Source organism: Papaver somniferum, chromosome 9, assembly GCF_003573695.1.
Source record: "Papaver somniferum cultivar HN1 chromosome 9, ASM357369v1, whole genome shotgun sequence".
In the NCBI taxonomy this organism is placed as follows: domain Eukaryota; kingdom Viridiplantae; phylum Streptophyta; class Magnoliopsida; order Ranunculales; family Papaveraceae; genus Papaver; species Papaver somniferum.
Window position 1 is genome coordinate 47,483,631 of NC_039366.1, and position 23,115 is coordinate 47,506,745.

The window sequence follows — 23,115 nt, forward strand, 5'->3', positions numbered from 1 at the left end:
GGAGTCTGTGAACCTGATTTTCGTAAGTGAACTTGGGAGATTCCAAAGATCAATTTCCAATTTAAGAAAACCATAATAATTCTACAAAAATAACAACTAGAATAAATCTAGAGATATCTTGTTTAAAACTTCTTAAGGATTTTTACGAGATACCTTAATCGAAGTTTTCTTTCTAACTTCCGATTTCGACTAACAAGTGTTGGTATACGATCGGAAAATGAAATCTATCAAAACCTAGGGTTTATGATCAACAATTCTTGAATGATTTTATAACAAAAGAGAAAATCTTAGAATATACAAGAGGTGAAAAACCTAGATTACAAGTTGTATAATCAATCGCGAAGATTAAATCCAACTCGGCTTTGTGATCCCCAATACAAAGACTTTTATCTCACTCTTGTTCACGAAGAACAGAAGACATGGAAAACAACCTTATGAAGCTTACACCAATTTTCCAAAGGGGATGCAAACGTGTAGCATTCACAAACTCTTTATTTATAGTGAATAGGTTAGCTTGCAAGATACGCTAGGGTTTAGGCTATTTTCCTTTTTCAAGACTCTCCTAATTTTGGGAGTCTTTCCTAAGTTACAACTATTTTGCATAAATAAATAATTATTAGCATATATTGTATTTATGTGAATAAATCACATTTTAACTTACGCATGAATTAAAAGTTATCACAAACACTTTAATTTGGTAATCAAATATGTTTGGATTAATAGCCAACTTGCTTAGATAAGAAAACATCACCAACTTGACTAAAAAAGACTTCTAGTCATGTAATTGGGCTCAAGTCCGTGAACCGTTACAAACAGTTCATGGATTGTTTCCTACTAACTAACTGTAACAATTACAACAACACTTATAATTGTTACTTTAATAAATCACTCATAGCTTCATCGTTATAACTCGGAATTGAGTGATTCTTGGTTCGTCGAATTTGTAAGCTCATTCACTATAACATGAGAACCTTTCCAGGGATAAGGGTTATTGTCACAAAAGTCGTGTCTCAAATAACCTCGAGTATATATACATAAATGTACATTAACCGTCATAGGAATTGTTTCATAGAGTGAGCATTTGTTTCGATAGATTAGAAAAGTAGAATTGAACAAGAATCCAAATGAAATCAATCACAACAAAGGTGATGAAGTCCTTGTTGATTCCTTCTTGTAATCTTCAGTCTTCATCCTTCAAGAATAGCTCTTCTTAGACCTAATCTAGTCTGAAACTATCTTTAGTATACTAAATCAAGAATCCATTTTGGCAACTAAAATTGACAACTAACTTGACATACCAACGCTAGTGGGTTCAACCGAGAAATGCTCTAACAATCATCGTAAACATTGAAACTCGTGTAACTAATCTATGTAATAATAAAAAATTCGGTGGTCTTTTTGATATACATCGGTTATCATACAAAAAGAAATGTGGTTATACTTTGATAGCTCTGCTACTCTCAACAATAATACTAGAGGAGTGGGTATGGTGTTGGTATCCCCAACTTGTGAAGTCTCCTCACACTTGTTCAAACTAGACTTCATGTGTACTAACAACTCAATTGAGTACGAGGCCTTCTTGTTGGGATTATCAATATCTTTGAAACAAGTACCAAGGGTCTGGTTTCAAAGATTTAGCTCTTTTCTTATGGTTTTAAGAAATCAATCTCTGACAATTCAATGTTTGTTTTCAATACTAAGAAGGATATGACTGTGTTATTACTTTATGTTGATGATGTACTCTTAACTAGAAGTTCTACACTTATGTTGGATTTCTTTATTGCTTCTTTGAAGAATGAATTTGCTATGAATGAATTTGTTCTTACTCAAAGAAGTATACTTTGGAACTGTTAGATAAAGCAAAAATGTTAGATAGTAAACCTTATGATACACCAGTTGTCAAAGCTTTAAGAGTGTCAATACATGATGACAATTTATTAGCTAATGCATCAGAGTACAAAACCATTGTAGGGGATTTACAATATCTGACTGTTACAAGACCAGATATTTCCTTTGGTGTTAACCATGTTTCAAAATTCATGCATGCACCGGATGATACTCGTTTACAACTTGTTAAAGAATTCTGAGATATTTGAAAGGGATAACTGCGTTAGGTATTACTTTAAGAAGCGGTGATTTACATAGTTTGAAAGCCTATACAGACTCAGATTGGGCAGGATGCCCAGATACAAGGAGATCCACTTTAGGATATGTAATTTTTCTTGGTTCTAGTTCGGTGTCTTGGTTTTCAAAGAAACAACCTATTGTTTCCAAGTCTTCAGCAGAAGTTGAATATAAATGTTTGTCTGTTGCAACAGCTGAACTTTAATAACTCTCTTCATTATTATCTGAATTACATATTATTACGAAATGTCCTGCTATGCTTTTTGTGTGACAATACCAGTGCCTTGGCCTTAACTTCTGACCCAACTTTTCATGCCATGACAAAATATATAGAGTTACAATATTATTATTTCAGAGAGTTACTTGAAGAAGGGTTTATACAGTTACAACATGTTGCTATTGAATTAAACTGTAACTGCTGTTACTACAAGCCTATAGCTGTGTCCGACTGTTCTTACAACGTTTTGTCTGTACTTAAGCGTTTATTCTCTGTCTTTTTTATCTTGAATAATGCAATTCTTTCTGATGTTTTTCAATTATTTCTTACCTTCGAATATAGTCAAAATTAATTTAACTTTTTCTTGTTTTGTTTTTTTGAATGATCAATCAGCAGCGAGAATTGAACCCTTAACTTATAACTTGGGAGTTGAACCCCTGGCCAAGTGAGTTAATTTGACTTTTATAGGTGATAAATAGGAAAATAAAAAGAATTGAGCAGTAGAATTACTTTAGAAATTATGAGAGGGTGGCAAATAAGAAAAGTGTATGCGGCAAATAGGTGAAACTCTCAATTATATCAGTACATTTCTTCTTAATTGGTATAAATATTCATCTGGTGTTTAACTGCAGGCAATTAGTCAGATGAATTTCATGAGAAATCATTATATGCACCAGCAAGTGTAAGATTGGAGCTTCAGGGACGCGCTGTTGTCTAAGAAACTTGTGCCTGTGCATCTGCCTGGTCTGTCTTTTGTCCAGCTTTGGAGCGAGAAGGGCCAACATTTCTAGGTGAAATAGGTTTATCTTGTGGAAGCTTTTGTCTCTGTTTTTTTCTTACATCTTCATGCCAAGCTTTCAAAAGCTTAGCTGTTTGTTCCTCCAACGCTGTTTTCTTGTAGTGTGAACCCATCTGTGATTGTAGCCAACAAATACATTTTTTTGATTACTATTTATCGAGAATTTTTAGGTAGTGTAAAACCAGTCTGGTGGTGACTCTATGACCCCTGATAGGAAGCGTAATTTTTTTTCTTTTTGAAGCATAGTTAGCGTATATATATTTCTGCTTCTACATTTTATTTCTGGAAAATGTTTGCAATTGCATAGTACATTGCACTAAGTTGGCTCACCTGGGTTACAAGAGCATACAATGGCAGAGTAATGTAGCTGCAAAGGACCTGAACAGTCACGCTGACAGAAACAATCACCTTGTCTTAAAATAGGGAAAAATTAATAAACGTATGATGACTGCGAAAGAGAGAGCTTACGCCAAAACTATCCGTAGAATGATCAATTCAATCTTATCGTGGTAGCAGGATCTTAACCCAAACTCATACTGAAGAAACAGAGAAAACAGGATGTAGCACTATGATTAGTCGCAACTTACAGAAATTAAGAGCTAAATGTGATTGATATAGGAATCCGCGGAAAGTTTATCCATACCGTTATCCAGAGAAAGAACGCGATCTCATATGCATTCTGCAATGTGTAGAATTGGTCAGATTTTGAGGACAGATAAAAAAGCTGAGGAAAAATGAAAACACGTAAAGGATGAACTAGTGTATATACCATAAAGAGAGTGAGATGCAGAAAATGCAAAAGAAATCCGGGGTGCCCAAACCAAAAGAGCTCATCATTAGGGTGTACGAAAGGTGTTCCTCTAGTGATGGCATTTTCAGTTCCAAGTTTGATAGCCATTTTCGCCACAATGACTTCAAGTTTGGTTCCCAGAGCTAAAATTAACTTGAAGCACAAAAAGATACATATTTAGAAACTAGAAATGATTATCAGAGTGTACGTTTACATTGTCAGAATTCTGAAATATTATAAATAAGAATAACGATCGAACTAATCAAATTGATTAATTTGATTCAGGAAATAAAAGGGAATGCACTTACAATTAAAGGGAGAACAGATATCCAGAGATATATATGCATTCCTGAACTTCAAACATAATTAGTACAATGAAATAGAGCTTTCACAAAAAAAAAAAAAAAAAAAAAAAAAAAAAAAGTTAGAGCGAATAACATAAACAGTGACTAAGCTTACCGCGGACATTGACTAGTAGGAAGATCACCACAATGAACCATAGTGGAGGACTATCAAGGAAAAGAAAAACTAAAAATGAATTAGCCAGTTTATTATGAATTAGCATTGGGTACAGTTCAGATGATTCTACTTTGTAATGCTTACCTGATTCCAACTACAACTTTAAAATCCTCCTCCAACGATTGCTCAATGTATTTTTGGAAATCAAATTTGACATTACCACTTGGGGAGAAGTGCGTCTATAAACAAAATTCAAATTACTTAATCCATGCATAAAGCATATGACATGCATAAATGTGTACTCGTCTGTTGTACTCACAGCGATGAATCCATGGCGTAAGGTCATATAATCAACTTTTGCTAACGAGCTGAAAAATTGCCTGAAGAAACATTTCTGCGTGGCCACCAATTGTTATCGATCTCACATGCATTGATTATTCTCAAGTGATTCATCTAGTGGTAAGTAGCTAAGACAATTTACTAAATTGTATCTGAAATAAGAACAAAAAGATGAAACAAACTTACAGTCCATAAAAGAAATGGAGTTTCTGTTGATGAATTTACATGTCGTCTACCAAATGATGTCTCTCGCGTATATCTGAATCCGTTAGGATCTGAATAATTGCATAAATAAAATGCAATCAATAGATGATTAAGTACTATAAGATGTCATTAAGTTTCAACTGATTGGCAGGATATAGAGATTGACAGGTATGAACAATCAACTCCATCACTGTTATAATACAAGGTTTCAAGCTATAACATGTCATAGTTGTTTCCAGGATCACAGGAATCAAAATCAAAATTTGCTGTCAAGTCAAAAAACTTCGATGTCCTCTGCTCAGGGGAATCAAAATAACTTGTGGGGTCCCGATCCCTTGACCTTTGACTCAGACTCTTCTTTGTAAGCTAATTTATTTTTACCGTTGCGCACTTGATATTCAATGGTTTGGGTCTCTTTCTCCCAGATTTTCCAGACCCTCATCTGCAGAATAAAAGAATAAGAAAGGAAAAGAAAAAAAAATCTAAAACAAGGCTTTATAATTTCACAAAAATTTACTCGTTCAATTTAATATATGTTCGACCTTAAACTATGAAATTCGTAAATCTTGCTAATTTATCCCTCTTTGCTTGTGAAATCATGCTAGGATGAAAAACATGCCGATTGCTAGACGTTTTTTTCTTTTTCTTTTTTCTGTATGTATATAAAAGCTCTACCTTAGCATTTCCCAGAGCCATAGCAAGAACACTATAAAGGACATGCATGGCTGCTAACACAAATATGAAGATATGAAGTTGGCCTATCCCTTCTTGGCTGATTAGAGACACCTTTCCCTGCACATACAATAGGCGCACATCCCATCAAAAGTATTACTTGGTATATCACATATGACAGTTATTAATCGATGATCTATCCACTTATTTACCTATGTCTGGCCAGAAAACCTTATCAATCTATCAAGACTGTTATTTCAACGGCCAGAACAATATACTGCAATGATAAGGAGAAAGGCATATACAATTACCTTAGAAAAACAGTAATCGTAAATTGCAGGCTGAGGAATAGCACTTTCTTCCGCAGGACTGCTGCTGTCTGCCAATTGTGTTTCAGTTATGCTGGTGATTTTGCGGCATGGGAGCATAGTTTCTGCAACTTTGTGGCTTATGCAAATTTTCGAAATGGGTCCTTGTGTTGCTGCTAATAAAAGTGATATGAATCCCAATAGCATCATTTCTACAATACCACATCCCCATTAAAATTAAAAATTACTCGTCGTTAATGATAATCAGGAGAAATAAAGGTTATTTTCATATAGATGATGGATCACCTGATTTAAGCTTCTCCAGGGCTTCGATCAAGGCCTTTTTTCCAAGTTTCTTGAGCCACTGCATGTACACAACTACTTGATAGAGTTTTGATGAACTAAAAAAGGATCCGATGTTAACATATACGACAATATCTCATAAACAAAGCATACTTACAGCAGTAAGGAGATGGATCAAGCGTTCTAAACCAAGGGATATCGATATGAAACAAAAGGAAACAACAGCTACGGTCCATGTTGGTGTGTTCTCAAGGGTGGTACCACCCGCCATTTTCTCACTGATATTCCTCCTTCTTCATACAGAAATGAAGATCATAGGATGAAAACGCAAGTCCAAAATCGTTGGTATCTGGTCTACATCCCTTTGTGTTTTTTAAGTACGTTTGAACGACTCTTAACCTTTTACCAAAAATGAAAATATGCGAACTGTTTGACCGGTCCTTTTTCCTTAGCAAAGCGTCTGATTCAAGTTGACCCACTAGCTTAGTCTTGAGAGTCCAACCAGATCTTAATGACCTTAAATGAACCAAGGTCCACCCCCTAGAGTAAAAATGGGTAGAAATTGACGTTTAATCCTTTTTTTCCTGGGCTTTGGACACTCTAGTCCTGTCCTTTCGAGCCCAGTACTCTTTAATCCAAAATTCACCTGTCCCAGACAATTTAGTCCAAATTTCGTACGAGTTAATCCAAACTCTCACCGATTTTTAATTTTCTGAATTTTTCCACTACCAAAATTAGCCTTTAGAGGTATCGGAGTTTTTAATTGAATTATAGATCTCTGATTTCGGTAGAGATTCATAGAAAGAGCGAGAGCAATAGAGAGACCGAAATAGATTTTGGAGGAGGTTTGTCGGATTAAGTCGTTCTTCTCAGCTGCAAACTCTTAGTCCTTCGATGAGTCTCTATGCTGGATTCATTTTTTAATCTCATTGATGAACTAGAAAACGCTTCTCATTTGTTAACAGTATTAAGAAATTCCAGAGGAGACAGATTAATTCTAAGAGACATCGTGCTTTTAGTATGAACATTGCCGAGGAACGATCCAGGAATATTGGGTTACAGGTATGTGCTTCTTCATTAGGGTTCTTGAGTTAGTTTCGAATTGTTTTAATTAGGATTTCATTTGTATATATATGAGTAATAGATTATTATGTATAATCTTTACTAGGTAGTACTACGATATTAGATGGAAATACCAAGAAATTAAATCATGTGAATAAGTAGTTATATTGATTGTGAAACTAGGGTTTTTGTTGATGTATTAGTCATGGAAATTTTGGTAGATCTTGTGATTATGTGGTCGATATGTTTCTTTTTAACTGGTTCCAATTTTAGAGCTAGATTTTATTGTCACCTTAGTTTTAGGTTTGCAAAAGTTCAAGTGGGTGATTGTAAGTAATTGATTTTGAGCTTTATACACTGTGTAAGAATCGTTGATTTCGTGTTGTACGTACCCTTTCAATTCATCATGGACTTGTTCCTTGAGTATCGATGTCAGAATGAATCTCAATCAAGTATAATCATAATTTCTATTTCAAGTAATTTTGTTTTTGATTTTGAACCTACGCTAATTTCTATTTCTAGTTTGTTTAACATTTGCAAGTAATTGAGTAATACTAATTGCATATTTTTGTTAACCATTGATGATGACTTGTTTCACTCTAATTTTTGGCATATCATCTTTTTTATTAACTTATAATTGATTTGTTTCGGATTGTTTTTACTTTCACAATAATTTGGAGGATTGGGGAGTTTGAATTTGGGGTTTTTCATTTGGTGATTCTGGGTTGATTAAGAATACTAGTTGTTATCTCTTTCACAGTTACATGAAGTATTTATATGAATTTAGGAATGTTGTTTTGGGATCTTCCTTGGCTTTATGCTTTGGTATTGTTGGACTGATTTTTTCTTTTCATCCCAATGAAGTTCTAGTGTTGTCTGTCTAAATGCATATGATGATAACTACTAATAATACACCTGGTTTAAACAGGACAAGTTTGGTAGTATTTGCAAACTGTGGCTAGTACTACTAGAGCAGGACTGTTTGAGCATCTCTCAGGGGAAACTTTCAAAATGCTGATAGGATTGAAGATGGGGACATTAATTTCAAAATGTTTTACTATATATTTGGATGTCGTTTCTGAATGGGAATCTTTTCCAACTTCTTATCAGTATAATTTAAGTGGATTGATCAATTAACTAGTTTTAATATTTTATTTAACTTAGTTAATTTGGATCAATATAGCCTATCAAGACAAGTGGTGCAACCAATGGAAATTTTAATTTATTGTTTTAAAGTGTCGTGATACAAGGATCGCCTCATGTGTACAACCATTTGAGAATCTAAATTTCAAATATGTATCCGCATCCTTTGGTGTCGAAGAGAAGTTTGGCATCAAGAAAGAGTTCACTGGAACTGTCTTGACGAGGAAAATTTTGTGCCTTAGAATTGTGGGGACAAGTCTCGCAGATGCTTAATTTTTTGTGAACTATTGGTCGTGTAACTACGTTGATGCCATTAGTTGGTGCATCTCTCGAAAATACTTAATTTGGGAGATTCTCTATGATTCTTATGTGCTGCATTGAGGTGTATGTGTTGCAACGATGTTATTATGATTCATTATGGAGGTCACGTCATTTGTTCACCGTATGGTAGGAGCAGCTGTTTTTTCCTACTTCCCTAGGGAACTTGAACAATCGCTTGCAGACTATCAGGTAATGTACTTGCTGTATATATGGGTTTGGTTTATTGTTTCTGATGAAAATTAGACTGAATGGGTGTTAAACCTTTTGTTAACTATATTCGTTGTAAGACTTGCCAACTAGAAATGAAACCTCTAAGCTACTTTTTGTTTTTTTTATAAAGATGAAAATATAAGATTGATTAATTGTATAAGTTTAACGGGAACAGAAATCAGGCTAGTTCACAAGCATATGAATAGATGTTGTCTTATAGGACCACATGATCTTTGTAGCTATATTTCATCAACTGAATAGTATTTGTGGATAAAAATATCTTGAATACTAATGTGCACATAGTTGTGCACATATTGATTCTTAATGTGTACATAGTTCTACGCCCGTCAAATCTTAATGTGTACATAATTATACGCCTGTTTATTGCTGACGTGTACATAGTTGTACACCTCTTTTTGATTTTCTTGCTTCTTTGTTTTAGCTCATTTAGAGATAGTTGTCTATGTTTATTATATTTCATTTTGTATACTTGGGTTGACAAGTGCAAGGTTCCTAAACTCCTAATGAATATTTTATTAGTATGAGTTGAATAATTTAACCACATGTTCACATGTAGATTTTTCATGTGTACATAGTTGTACACTTGTTGATTATTCATGTATACACAGTTATACACCCGTTGATTGTTATTGTGTACATAGTTGTACACATGTTGATTATAAGTGATACATAACTGTATAATACCCTGCACCTTTGACACCAATTTTTTAGGAGTGTACATATAGGTGCACCAATGTAATTCCCATGAAAAAGCAGGTCACAAAGTCGATATGAATGACCATTTCATGCATGTAAATACTGATGCATCGGTGTATTATTCCATGGAACAAATAACAAAAATCATACCACTGTTAGTATCTCAAGTTCTCAACATTTTTTTTTATCTCAACTGCAGGTGTAATGAAGGTCAAAGATGATAAAGATGAGTTCCCAACTTATGTTGTTATGCTTGCAGCCCAAGATAATGCAACACTGTGCAAGGTATTTGTTCTAGTTGTATATACTTTGGTTCCCTTGATGATTCCTACCTTAATATTGGTCCTAACTGATAACATGATTTTGTGCTTTAACCTTTCTTAGTTGAATTTGATAAGTACAACCTTCGTTTAATGAAATAACATATTGATTCTTAAAGTGTACATAATTATACACATGTAGATAGCTAATGTGTATATAGTTTTACACTTGTTTATTGTTAATATGAATGATTGGTATTGTGCATGTTTTACAGGGGTGTGCATAGTGGAGCACCTGTGTAAATCTTATGAAAAAGTACTTTTCCCTTGTTTTAAAACGGTGTACGTGTACCTGTGGGAAGTAACTCCCATGAAAAAATAAGATTGTGTACCGTTGTGAATGATTAGCTTTATGCATGTTTTAAGCGGTGTACGTATCGGTGCACCTCTGTAATTCCCAAGTAAAAGTAGGTTTGTGTGTGGTTATGAATGATCGTTTTTCTGCATGTTTTGCAGGGGTGTACACATTGATGTACTTGTATAATTCCCATGAAAAAGTGTGCCCAAGGGTGAATATGAATGATCGATTTTATACATGTTTTGCAGGGGTGTACACATTGGTGCACCATTGTATTTTCAATGAAAAAGTAGGTTTGTTTGTGGCTATGAAGGATCGGTTTTAGGAATGTTTCACACGGATGAATGTATTGATGCACCAATATACTTCTATTGAAAAAGTAAGTCTGGCTGTGAGTATGATTGATTGTGCATGTTAGTAATCTTCTTTTTGGTAAAGTGCAATGAATCATTGTACTGGGATGTTTGAAAACCATATTAAGTTTCTGTAATAATGCCCACGAGGATTGTGTCTCTGACCATGAACTGAGTAACTTTTTATTTTAATTGTTTTCTTGCTTTGTTTTCTTATGTGGATGTTGGTGAAAGGATAATCACTTTATTGTCAAGCTGCGATTTCTTATGTTCATTTCTTTTTCCTCGATGTAGGTTATAACTTACCTTTGCAAATTTTGATGTTATCCAACTGGAGCTTGGCGTGGTTGGTATTTTTTTTCAGTCTGTGCGGATTAGGTGGCAGTTTGGCTATCATGGATTCTGGATTTTTTGGATCTTTGCGGGCGGTGTACATAATTGTACACACCTATGTAAATTAAAAAATTTAAAAAATGAAAATGATATAGTCATATGGGTACTCTTTTTTTAGCTCTCGGAAAATGCTTTCCAAATATATAAAGTTTGTCGATTTTGGACGAGCGGTTCAAAAGATAAATTGTTTTTAATTATTTTTTATATTATTCAAAAGTGTTGACATCATCATGAGTCAGTTTGGACTAAATTGCAAATATTTGGACTAAATAGTAAATAATGAGGGTTATTAGTGTACTTTCCATATTTTTGGACTAATTTGTACCTAGTTGACTCGGACTGGACTAAACTATACCTTTGGATTGATTTTTGGACCAAACCGTATTTTTCCCAAAAATTTGCCGCCTTTCGCTATCACTCTCTGTCTCTAGCTCTGGTGGTTGGTCAGTTTACTCAGCGGAAGAAGAACAAAAGCCCAAGACTGTTGTGCGGGGGATCACATTCTGGAACTTCGGTGTGGGGGCTATCTTTTCGGTTTGAAGGCCAGTGAATAAGACTAGATAGAGCACATTGGAATTCTGAGATTTTTGGAAATATTCACAAGAATATAAAAAGAATTGTTGTAGGGCTTACAGCCCATAGGTGTGCGGCCCAAAACATATGACTTTTGGTTTTCCCATCTCCATGTATATACATGTATTATATCCATGTAACCTAATAACTCTAATCAATGAAAATATTTCTCTTTGTCTGCCTCTTCCTTTTTCCTAGTATTCTACTGCAAACATTATCGAGCACGAGCTCTACCCTGCGGCAATGGATTTTGATTTTTTTTTCTTTCTCTTTTAGATTGCTATCAAATACACTGCGTTGGATTCAATGGAATTGTCATCGTCAAATCAGATAAGTTGAATCAATTTTTTTTCTTCTAATCAAATAAGTTGGATCTATTTTCTTTTCCCTTTGTTTTTGATTTCGGCATATCCGTTGGGTATGTTGAAATTAGAGATTATTTTAAATGATTGTTTGTAATCAGAAATTAGTTTGATACTATTATTTTGGTTTTGGTACTGTGAATATATTAATTAATCAGGGATTAATTTGATTGATCTTAATCTAAATCTTAATTTAATCCGTTTGATTAATCCCGCGCGTAGTTTGGGAGTTGCTTGTCTCTGTTCGCGTAAAACAAATGTTCGCGTAGAAGAATTCTTATCTCTGTTCGTGCGAAAGAGAAAAAGACGAACAAACCTTGTCCCTTCTCGTGAAAGAGAAACGGTCCCTGTCCTGTTCCGGTCTCTCTCCTGTTCCGGAAGCTGTCCTGTTCCAGTTCAGCCAACCCCTTCCGGTCCAGCCGATCCAAGTCGGTCCTGTGCCGCCCGATCCAAGCCCAGCTGTCCTGTTCCCTGTTCTGGACCTGTCTCTGCTCTGGGCCTATTCTGTTCCAACGTGTTGGGCATGTCTTGTTCCAACTTGGTTTCACATTTCGGGCCGTGCGACCAAGGGTATTCCGGTTTTGTGTACATACCGTGGGAACCAAAGGTTGAGATATGTAACTATAGCGTGAGTTTTTATGTTGAATATTTGTTAGGCTTATTTGTTTGTTTTAGAACATGCCTATTTTTATTTATTTTTGTCTTAAGATAGGTCCATAGCATATAAATGGTAAATTTAAATTATGATTGTTGATTTCGATCATTAAGAATTTTGATCTTATATGCTATTTTGTTCTCTTGAATATGATATTGGCTATTGTTGAATGGTGTTTTCTTTTTGTTCAATTGGTTGTACCAACTCAATTCCAACGTATTCATTTTGGGCTTATAAGTAGTTGAGCACCATTATGATACTTGATATTTTTCTCCCTAAATTTGAATGTTCTGTGGGATGTAATCCACTTGCTCGACTATTAACAAGTCCATATTTTCAAAAGATACGTTGAAAATAAAATTACATGTATTCTAATTTTTATGGAAGAACTCACAAAAAGTAATATGAGTCGAAAAATTTCCATTTCTCTACTTCATCTATCATACTAACGAACCAGTATATGTTGAAGTGTGACAACTAGAGAAATACCTTTAATAATCTACTCAACCTAAAGTAAGTGGTTGACATAAATTCTCTTGGCCTATTGAGATAAAGAAATTTCTCAAATTAAGCTAAATGTAGCAAAATTGAAAATGGAAAGAACCCCGAAGTAATAAGGGTTAGACGTAATGACTCATATAAAGCATGAGCAAAGGGTCATATATATCATTGGATGAAGCTAAAATGTAATTCTAGCTTCTATCATAAATGAAAGAGTTGGAAATGCACCTGGTCATAGGTATTGGTATATAAAATGTAATGTGTGTATCATAGTAGCAACCAATTTTCACATCTAATGAAAACAAAAAAAAAAGTTGCCTAGCCAATTGACTATCTTATTCAGTTGAACTAGATCCAATGTCTGTACTTATGGAATGAAAACACGAGACATAAATTCTGTACAGAAATTGAGATATATTGGGTGACACGTAATATATATTCACTCTAAAGTACTTCAGTTGAATCCCACTTTTATTACATAATAAGGCCACACCACCTGTTAAAACTCTGAAGACCCAAGTGTCTAACTCATAGTTTTTTTTCTTCCATTATCTTAAGGAATTTAAACTAGTTGTTGAAATAATTCCTTATAATATGACTATGATGATTGGATCATTGAGCGAAGCATTGTTCAAAATTTGTTTCCAAGATGGAACAAAGTCACAAAAGCTTTATATGTACTGAGAGCTAATCACCTTGTTAAATTCCAAAGAAACCCATGAAAGTGGATATCATATGGAAACTCACAGTGATGGGAATGTAATTGATTGCATCTTTTATATCTCTAATTCATGTGGAAAGAAACACATTTTAGAGAAGCTAATGAGTCAATCTAATTCACATTGAGTCAATCTAATTCATATTTTATATCTCTAACTCACTATAATATTTGGATTATTGAATTCATATTGACTCCGACGATGAAATGTTGGGAACTGACTCATACAGGCTTTGGGCATAACCATAAAGAAACTTTGGTTGTGACATGATGATTGTTTTGAAAGAACTCATACAAATATCACTTTATTTGAGTGAACGAAAATGGGAAAAAGATTGACAGAATGCAAAGTGACGACATATCTCTCAATAAGTGTTTTCGGAAGTACTAAATGCAACAACCCCCCCCCCCCCATTAAAGTGACTGATGGATCTTGTGAATGTTTTGACATTTTGGACTAGTTATAATTCCCAAGAAATTTGCGTTTGAAAACTCCTAGCACATATTACACAATGCGAAGTGCAAAGGCTAACCACCCTTGTTAATGCTAGAGAATTTACATCAAAAGGACTTGATGAATATTGCATATTTAATAAGATCAATATAGAACATCTTATACCCAATGGTCTCGCAGAGGCTACCATCAAAGGTTACAGATGGTGCCTAAGGAATAAGTTATGCGTACCAACCTATCTTTTATTGCTTTGGGGATATGCAATATTACACGCATCTTACTTAATTAGTTTTTAGAACCCAATATTAGTCAACTTTTCTGCGTACCAGTTGGTAACTGGATTAAAGCCTGACATTCGTGTGCTTACACATTTTTGGTTGTACTATACATGTGCCATTACGACTCCACATCGTATTATGATAGGTCTTCAAAACTGTTAAGTAGTTATGTTGGAAATGAGATCCCAACAATTATCCGCATTTTAAAACTTTTGGCAGGATATCTCTTACCGCTAGATTTGAGGGTTATCACTTTAATGAGACAGTCTTCCCGTCGTTAGGGGGAGATAAGAAAAAGAATTTTCTAAGGGAACGACAAGAATTTTCGTGGTGTGTTCCCACTGTGTCTCATATTGATTCTTGTACTCCACAAATGTAAATGTGAAGTGATAAAGAATATTCGATTTTCAGAATGTACACTGATGTTTCTAAAGCGATGAGATCACACATACCAGCTGCAAACCTACATGCAAAGTTACAAATCCTCAATACGGGGTATACACCATAGACTAAGGTGTTGCAACTACACTCGGTGGAAGTGTGGTTGAGGCCGTGGCTCCATAAAGGAAGTTGGAGAGACCACTTGGTTCGATCAATCCTCACCTAGAAAGGAAGTAGGTGAGTAAGGCACAACTTATTTATATCATCAGAAATCATCCCATTAGATTGTCTCTGAATATGTCCATGAATCAAACTGGAGGACGCTCCGAAGTTTTAAATGATTCTAGAGAACAATGAAATCCTGACGGATTATGAGAATGCATATATGAGTCAATGGAAGGATCATGCGTGCACAATGATGATATAATCCATAAATAGTTGCTCCAGAAGTAGAGCACAATGAGATCGAACCATGCTTTATTTTGATTAATTTCAAATAAATGAAATATTTGGCCTACGCAATCCAGGCAGAACTTAGTTCTTTGACAAAAATATACGGGTATTTGGTGTGGTAGTGCTAACCAACCTAATGTAAAGCATGTGGGACATATGTGGTTATTTTTCACAAAGTGTAGTGAGAAGAATGAGGTCTTAAGGTATAAAGAATCACCTTGTGGCGCGAGGTTTCTCACAAACCCCTGGATCGCTTACTCTTTTGAACATCATAATGGTCAGTTAATTAGTTTGCTTGTTAGTTTTAAAAGAACTTGAAACATAGTAGATGTGGTTATATCTTTGGAGATTTAGGCTCAAAGATATTTTCAAAAGTGCATGATGGCCTTTTGCTTCCCAAGTCGAATGACTCTAAACGACGGAGTGTGTTTGTAGTTACACTGGAACACTCACTTATTGATTTAAATAATCAGGCGGATGTGGCATATCCGTCTAAGTGACTATTTGATTGGGAAGGGATAAACAAGTAAGGTTTCGTGCCATGCATATTAAATAATTTCCTGATTCGGAATTATAGCTATCTATGTCAATGATATGGACATGATAAGTACTCTTAATGGAATAAGAGATCTTACAAGCTATTTAAAATCTGAATTTGAGATGAAAATCCTGGGAAATATCGATCTTATCTATGTTCTAAACTAGAAGACCGAGCTTGTGGTATATTATTCCACCAGTTTGCATATGTCCATTGTCAGACAATTTAACAAGGACGTGCATGCTGCTAGCACTCCCATGATTAGTCGAGTTTCAAATGTACATAAATGACCAATTCGTCTAAAGGAAGATGACGAAGTTGGGTCGGGAGATGAACTTTCCTTATATAAGTATAATAGACGCATTATTGTACTTAGCATAATGTACTCGACCAAATGTTACATACTCAATGAACTTGTTAGCTAGATATATCTCATCGCCAACGCAACGTCATTGGAATGGTATAGTGAATATAATCATGTGCTTAAAAGTAACCATTGACATAAATTTGTTTTATCCATGCAAAGACATAAAAAGGAATGCTAAGGAAAGTGCAATCCAAAGGTTGTTGATTATAAAGGAACAATAATCTCTTCTCCAACGAAAGTAATCATGGGGAGATACTGTAGACTATTTTCTAGGTCATTACCGATATTCAGTTTCGAAAAGTACATGACTAAAGGAACAGTCTGGAACAACTCTGAAAGTAATCAGGGGAGATGCCGACATCAGGGGAAGGATCCAAGGATATGATGTCGACATATTTTACTTCGTAATTGAAGCTGTGTTGTACTCTTTTTCCCTTCGATCGAGAATAGTTTTTCCCAAAGGATTTTGTTACTCGACAAGGTTTTTAGAGAGACAACACTAAAAACTTCCAGAATCAACAACATGGTCTTATAAACATTCATGTCACCAAAGTAAAGTGTGATAAACCCCTTTTGACTGCATTAGACTAATGAAAATTGTCTGACATCAGGGGGAGCATCTAATGGTGTGTTGATATATTTTCCTTCACCGAGGTTACTTTTTCTCATAGGTTTTTGTTGCTCGGCAAGGTTTTTAATTAGACAACAAAAAACACCGGGAATTAACTTCCCAAGTAAGGCTATTGTCTTTTCCAGAAGGATTTTCTTCCTAAGAAGTTGTGAAGCAACTAATCAACTTCAACGAAGCAAAGGGATCATCTGCAACAGATCACCTTTACTTGCATCTGTCACGTTGTACTCTTTCCCCTTCGTCAAGGTTTTGTCCCACTGGGTTTCCTTGTCAAGGTTTTAATGAGGAAATATATGCGAGTCCAACTATGTTCTAGGTTTGCTTAATATTGTACTCTTTTTCTTTAGTTTAGGTTTTGTCCCTCTGGGTTTTCCTGACGAAGTTTTAACGAGGCAATTAACTTAGACTCGTCGGTCTTTGAAGATCGTATTGCATGTGATGAACTACATGTAAAGTACGAGATAACATGTGAAGTACTACATGTGAAAGTTGTACCAAGGTTTTGTCCCAATGGGTTGTTCCTTATCAAAGTTATGAGGCAATTGATTTAGGCACAAGTCATCAAGGAGAGGATAACATTTGAAGAACTATATTCGAAGCACTTTATATGAAGCACTGCATACAAAGTTCTATTGGACCACACAAGGGGGAGTGTTGTAGGGCTTACAACCCATAGGTGTGCGGCCCAAAATAGATGAATTTTGGTTTTCCCATCTCCATGTATATACATGTATTATATCCACGTAACCTAAGAACTCTAATCAATGAAAATCTTTCTTTTTGTCTGCCTCTTCCTTTTTCCCTAGTATTCTACTGCAAAAAGAATCTTATTATTGGGGCTGTAGGGGGCTAAGATTTTGGGGCTGAAAAAATAGTTAAAACCAAACCATAGATAGGGCGGATCTAATCCATATGAAAAGTCCAATTTACCCTTACACATAAATAAATCAAAATCACACTATTCATTTAAAAAAAAAAAGCTAAATTAATTATCTTCTCATTCATTAAATGTGATGAAAATGATGATCATGATTTCATCATGATGATCATAAAAGAAAAACTAAAATTATTATCTTCTCATTCTTCTTGTTTACAAATCATGATGAAGATGACGATCATGATATCACCATGATGATGATGATCACGAAACTATTATCTTCTCCTTTTTCTCTTCTCATTCATAAATCACGACGAAGATGGTGATCATAATTTTATCATGAAGAAAATGATAATCCTAATGGGTACATTATTTATATGTCCCTACTTTTGACACCCAATAAATATATCCTTATACAACAATAAATATGTCCCTATTTTTTAATAACCTTATCCATTTAAAATTAGATTACCTTAATACCCTCACCCATATAATATTTTCTTTATTTCAAAATGGAACAAATTTCTTCCTCTACCACTTCACCACCACCACTAGCACCCCCACCACCAACACTCAACTACCATTCCACCACCACCGTTCAACAACCACCACCTACCAACCGCCACCACCATTACACCACCACCAGTCCTCCACCACCACTAGTCCGTCGCTGCTACCACCATTAGTCCGTCACCGCCACTGCCACCGCCACCACCACCGTTTCAGATATTTTTGTATCAACAACAATAGTTGATCCAAATAAAAATAGAACCAACAGTAGAAGTTGATCCAGTTTAGGGGATCAACAACGGTAGTTGATCCAAAAAAAAAGGATCAACAACATAAGTTGATCCACTAAATTGGATCAACAATGAAAGTTGATCCATGTAAATGGAGTGAACTTGGCGTGAGTCGAACACGCATCATCTGACATGGAGTCGGTCATGCTACCATTGCACCACAAGTCCAACATTGGAAGAAAATTACATTATTTAAACTACAAGCATGATTATACTTATCCAAGAAAATATTGTCAACAATAGGAGTTGAAAGGATCAACAACATGAGTTGATCCCATAAAAAATTGGGTCAACAACAGGAGTTGATCCCATAAATGGATCAACAACAGTAGTTGATCCCATAAAAACTGAAGACCACCACTACCTTCACTGCAACTACACGTACCACACTCCGTCACCACTCTATACTAAAAATTGTTCTACTAATGTATCACAAGTTCACATCTTATAGACAAAGGCCTACTCAAAAGTCAAATGTAAATTTCGAGCACACTCATTGCTCATTACTATATGAGTACACGAGTAATTAAGCAAAACTGGAGGAACTCAACTTGTTATAACTTCGGATACAAACATCATATATGGGAACCGGACAAAAAGAGACTATTCCTACTGTCCAAACTCCTAATCCATCTATATCACATCAATCGGTGCTGAATCAAACAGTTACTTTACTCATTCTGAAACTACATCAACTGTAACATGACCAAATTTGTCCAACAAAACCTAATCAATGTGGTCACTCTTTATAACCAAAACTTTCCATCCACCCAAATCACAAAAACTCACTCAGAAAATGCATCTATATCTAGATAAAACCTTTCTTTAGAAGGATTCAAAATCTAATTAATTAATCCATTATAACATCGTTCTTAACAATTTGATGTGTAAATGATAAAATAGAGATAATAACCCTGTCCGAATAATAGATATCTTATAAAAAAAGGAATTCAACAAATGAAAAAGAGAAACATCGAAATACCTGTCCCTAACTTGGAGCTGATCAATCACCACTATCATATCACCACTACCATTAACGACGACGAAGGTGGTGGTAGTTGCAGAGGTAGTGACGATGAAGATGGTGGTGGTGGGTTTGATATGATTTTCAATCGCAGATCTCGAATCTGTTCTACCTCAAATCTGTTCTCTCTCACTTTGAAATTGTGGTGGTGGTAGCAGTGGCGTTCCGGGTTGTGGCAACGACTATAAAAATGGAGGTGGTTCGACTGATATTGTTGTGGGAGAGATGGAAATGGTGTTTGGGTACGACTGTGTATTGGAAGAAGAAGGTGAAATAAGAACGGTAGGTTAAATAAGGAATTTTGGTGAAAAAGAATTCTAATGAAGATTTCAATTATGCCATCAGGGATATTTGTAAAGTTTACTAGGGATATTTGTGAAGGCCCATCAGAAGGAGGAACAATAATTCAATTTCCACTAATCCTAAAAAGAAAAAAAGAAAGGAAACCCATTATTTATTTTTGCTTGTAAATGACTAAGAAATCTGATTCGATTAGATTCAGGTAAAAAAAAACTAGTTGTTGGGAGTTCTTATTTTCCCAACCGTAAATCTCATATTACGGGTAGAAAAATAGAATTTCTAGTCGTCGAATAGGTATACGATTGGGAAGATTTTATTTCCCAACCGTAATTAGTTGTTCACGGTTAGGATTTCCTAGCCGTCGTAAGTAATTATGATGATCACATAAAAAAACAGAGGTTTGCTTTCGGCTAGGTTTTTCCATCCGTGGTAGTACAATTGTCCGGGTTTCCCAGTCGAAATTATCAGTTACGGCTAGGAAAACCTAGCCGTAACTTGTTCTGGTAATAATAAAAAAATCACATGTTGAGTACGGCCAGATATTCCAAGCCGTAACATGAGCTTAGGCTAGGAAAACCTAGCCGCAATTTGAACCTAGCCGTAATACAGACACAGGTGATCCTGAAAGAGCTTACAGCCATAAGTTCTTTATTTCCCAGCCGTAAACTGTTGTTTACGGTTTGGAATCCTTCTATTCCTAACCGTATACACTATTCACGGTTAGGTCGAGTATTATACCCCAGCCGTAATTGTTGGAAAATCCAGATTTTGATCCTGATTTCGGAGGATTTGAATCAACAAAATTGGGACTGGGAGAGGTTTACAAGGCTTTTCTGACCATTTTCATGATGTTTTTCATCAGTTTTTTTCCAAAGTTTTCAAAAAAAAAGTACTTCAAAATTATCCATCTCCTTCTACTAAATCAAAAGATTTTTTTTTTTTGATTTTATAAAAATTTAGTCGCATGATTAGTTTAGTTAAGCATTCACTAATCATAATTAGTTTAGTTAATCATGACTAACACTAATTAAATCGAGGAAAAATTAGGTATCATATAAAATAATATGATAAGGGATCATAAGGATTACTATTTCATGACCCCATACAACCCCCAAATTCCCACCCTTTTAAAGCCACAACAATAGGATTCTATAAAAACCATAAACAATAAAATAGAGAGTATCATAGAGCTGGTAATTTCTCTTCAAATATAAAAAAAAATTAAAAAGCTTCAAGCTGAACTAGGAAAATGGTACGAAATAAAAAATGGTTACTATCACCAGATTTCGAGGGATAAATTCTTTAGTGAAATAGGAAGAGGATCAATTCAATCAATTCTCTTAAAGAGTCATCGGGCCTATGGTTATCTGACAGAGACCAAGTCTACTCCCTTCTTGTCAATCATTTATCTCTGATTAGTACTTCTCGAATGAGCAATTATGATATTCATATCTCAAGCATAATTGATCCTTGCATCTCTGAAGAAGAAAATTCCCCTCTCTGTGAAATTCCTTCAAAGGAAGAAATTTGGGCTACTATTTCTAACATGAATCAATGGGGAGCTCCGGGCCTAGACGGTTTCCAACCCGGCTTTCTTAAAGCGAACCGGGACATTTTGGGAAATGATATTACTTTCGCAATTCAAGATTTCTTTAAAACAAGGATATTAAACATTGAATTCAATCATTCTTTTATCACTTTAATCTCAAAAATTTCCACTCCTCAGATCCCAGCAGATTTTAGGCCCATAAGTTTAAGCAACACTACCTATAAGATAATCTCTAAGATTTTAGCTAATGGGAGAAAACCTATCCTAAACAAAATTATATCCCCCAACCTTCCGGGTAGACAAATTATGGATAACATTATCATATCCCACGAACTCCTTCACTCAATGAGAATTCCAAAAGACAAAAAGGGTTATCTTGCTCTTAAACTGGATCTTTTTAAAGCTTTCGATCGAGTGGAGTAGGGATTCATTAATAAAGCTCTTTTATATTTTGGTTTTAACTCCTCTTGGGTAAATCTAATCATGCAATGCATTTCAACCACGTCCTTTTCAATCCTCCTTAATGGTTCTCCAGGTCCGACTTTCAAAAATTCTAGAGGATTAAGACAAGGAGATCCTCTCTCCCCTTATCTTTTTCTAATCTGCACGGAAATCCTATCCAGACTATTGGAGAAAGCAGTTGCGGAGAAAAAGTTATAAGGGTTGAAAATCAATAAAGACGCTCTGAATATCTCCCACTTGTTCTTTGCAGATGACTGTCTTCTATTCACAAGAGCAGATTTAGGAGAACCGAAAAATTTATTAGACATTTTATCTTCTTTTGGAGAAATAACGGGGCAAATGGTTAATCTTCAAAAATCAGGAATATATTTTAGCCGTCGCATTCACCCTAGACATGCGAAAATCTTAAAAGTTCAGCTGATGACCAAAAATGAAAGGTATTTGGGGACGCCTCTATTCTTAAGAATAGGAAAGAGATTTTTGAACCTCTTCTTCAAAGGTACTATTCTACTCTTCAAGGTTGGAAATCGAAATTTCTCTCACATGCAGGGCGGACGGTGCTGATAAAATCTGTTCTTCAAGCTTACCCTACCTATCAAATGCAAGTATTAGCCTTACCAAAAGAGACTTTAGATCAATTAGACGGAATACAAAGAAATTTTTAGTGGAACAAGGAGGCCTTATAAAAGCTTGGACTGGTATCTGCAAACCCATATCGCAAGGGGGGTTACTATAGAAAGTTCGTAAATGATATATATAGTTTGCTATTGAGAAGCATTGAAAATCCTCAGTGATATTCGGAAAGTATCAATTTTGGATTGATCAGAACCTTCACATCCATAAATATTATAATTTTGGTTGTTAGGAAGACATTGAGTTACCCTTTTTATATTAATTACTTAAGCCAAGGAGGCCTTATAAAAGCTTGGACTGGTATCTGCAAACCCATATCGCAAGGGGGTTATTATAGAAAGTTCGTAAATGATATATATAGTTTGCTATTGAGAAGCATTGAAAATCCTCAGTGATATTCGGAAAGTATCAATTTTGGATTGATCAGAACCTTCACATCCATAGATATTATAATTTTGGTTGTTAGGAAGACATTGAGTTACCCTTATCATATTAATTACTTATATTTTTGCTAATTCAAATTTTAA

The 23,115-nt window shown here is 35.1% G+C and overlaps 1 protein-coding gene across 1 annotated transcript; it reads right to left on the reverse strand.

Moving 5' to 3' along the window:
• Positions 1-2,890: 2,890 nt before the first annotated feature.
• Positions 2,891-6,538, reverse strand: LOC113313522 (MLO-like protein 3). Its single transcript, XM_026562309.1, has 15 exons — positions 6,373-6,538; positions 6,219-6,276; positions 5,916-6,124; positions 5,608-5,724; positions 5,314-5,374; positions 4,915-5,003; positions 4,709-4,783; positions 4,534-4,628; positions 4,390-4,439; positions 4,239-4,279; positions 3,910-4,083; positions 3,784-3,819; positions 3,609-3,676; positions 3,471-3,531; positions 2,891-3,253 (listed from the first exon to the last, which is right to left on the reverse strand). Exons 1-15 carry the CDS (start codon positions 6,484-6,486, stop codon positions 3,056-3,058), a joined length of 1,446 nt encoding a protein of 481 aa, XP_026418094.1. The 5' UTR covers positions 6,487-6,538; the 3' UTR covers positions 2,891-3,055.
• Positions 6,539-23,115: the final 16,577 nt, after the last annotated feature.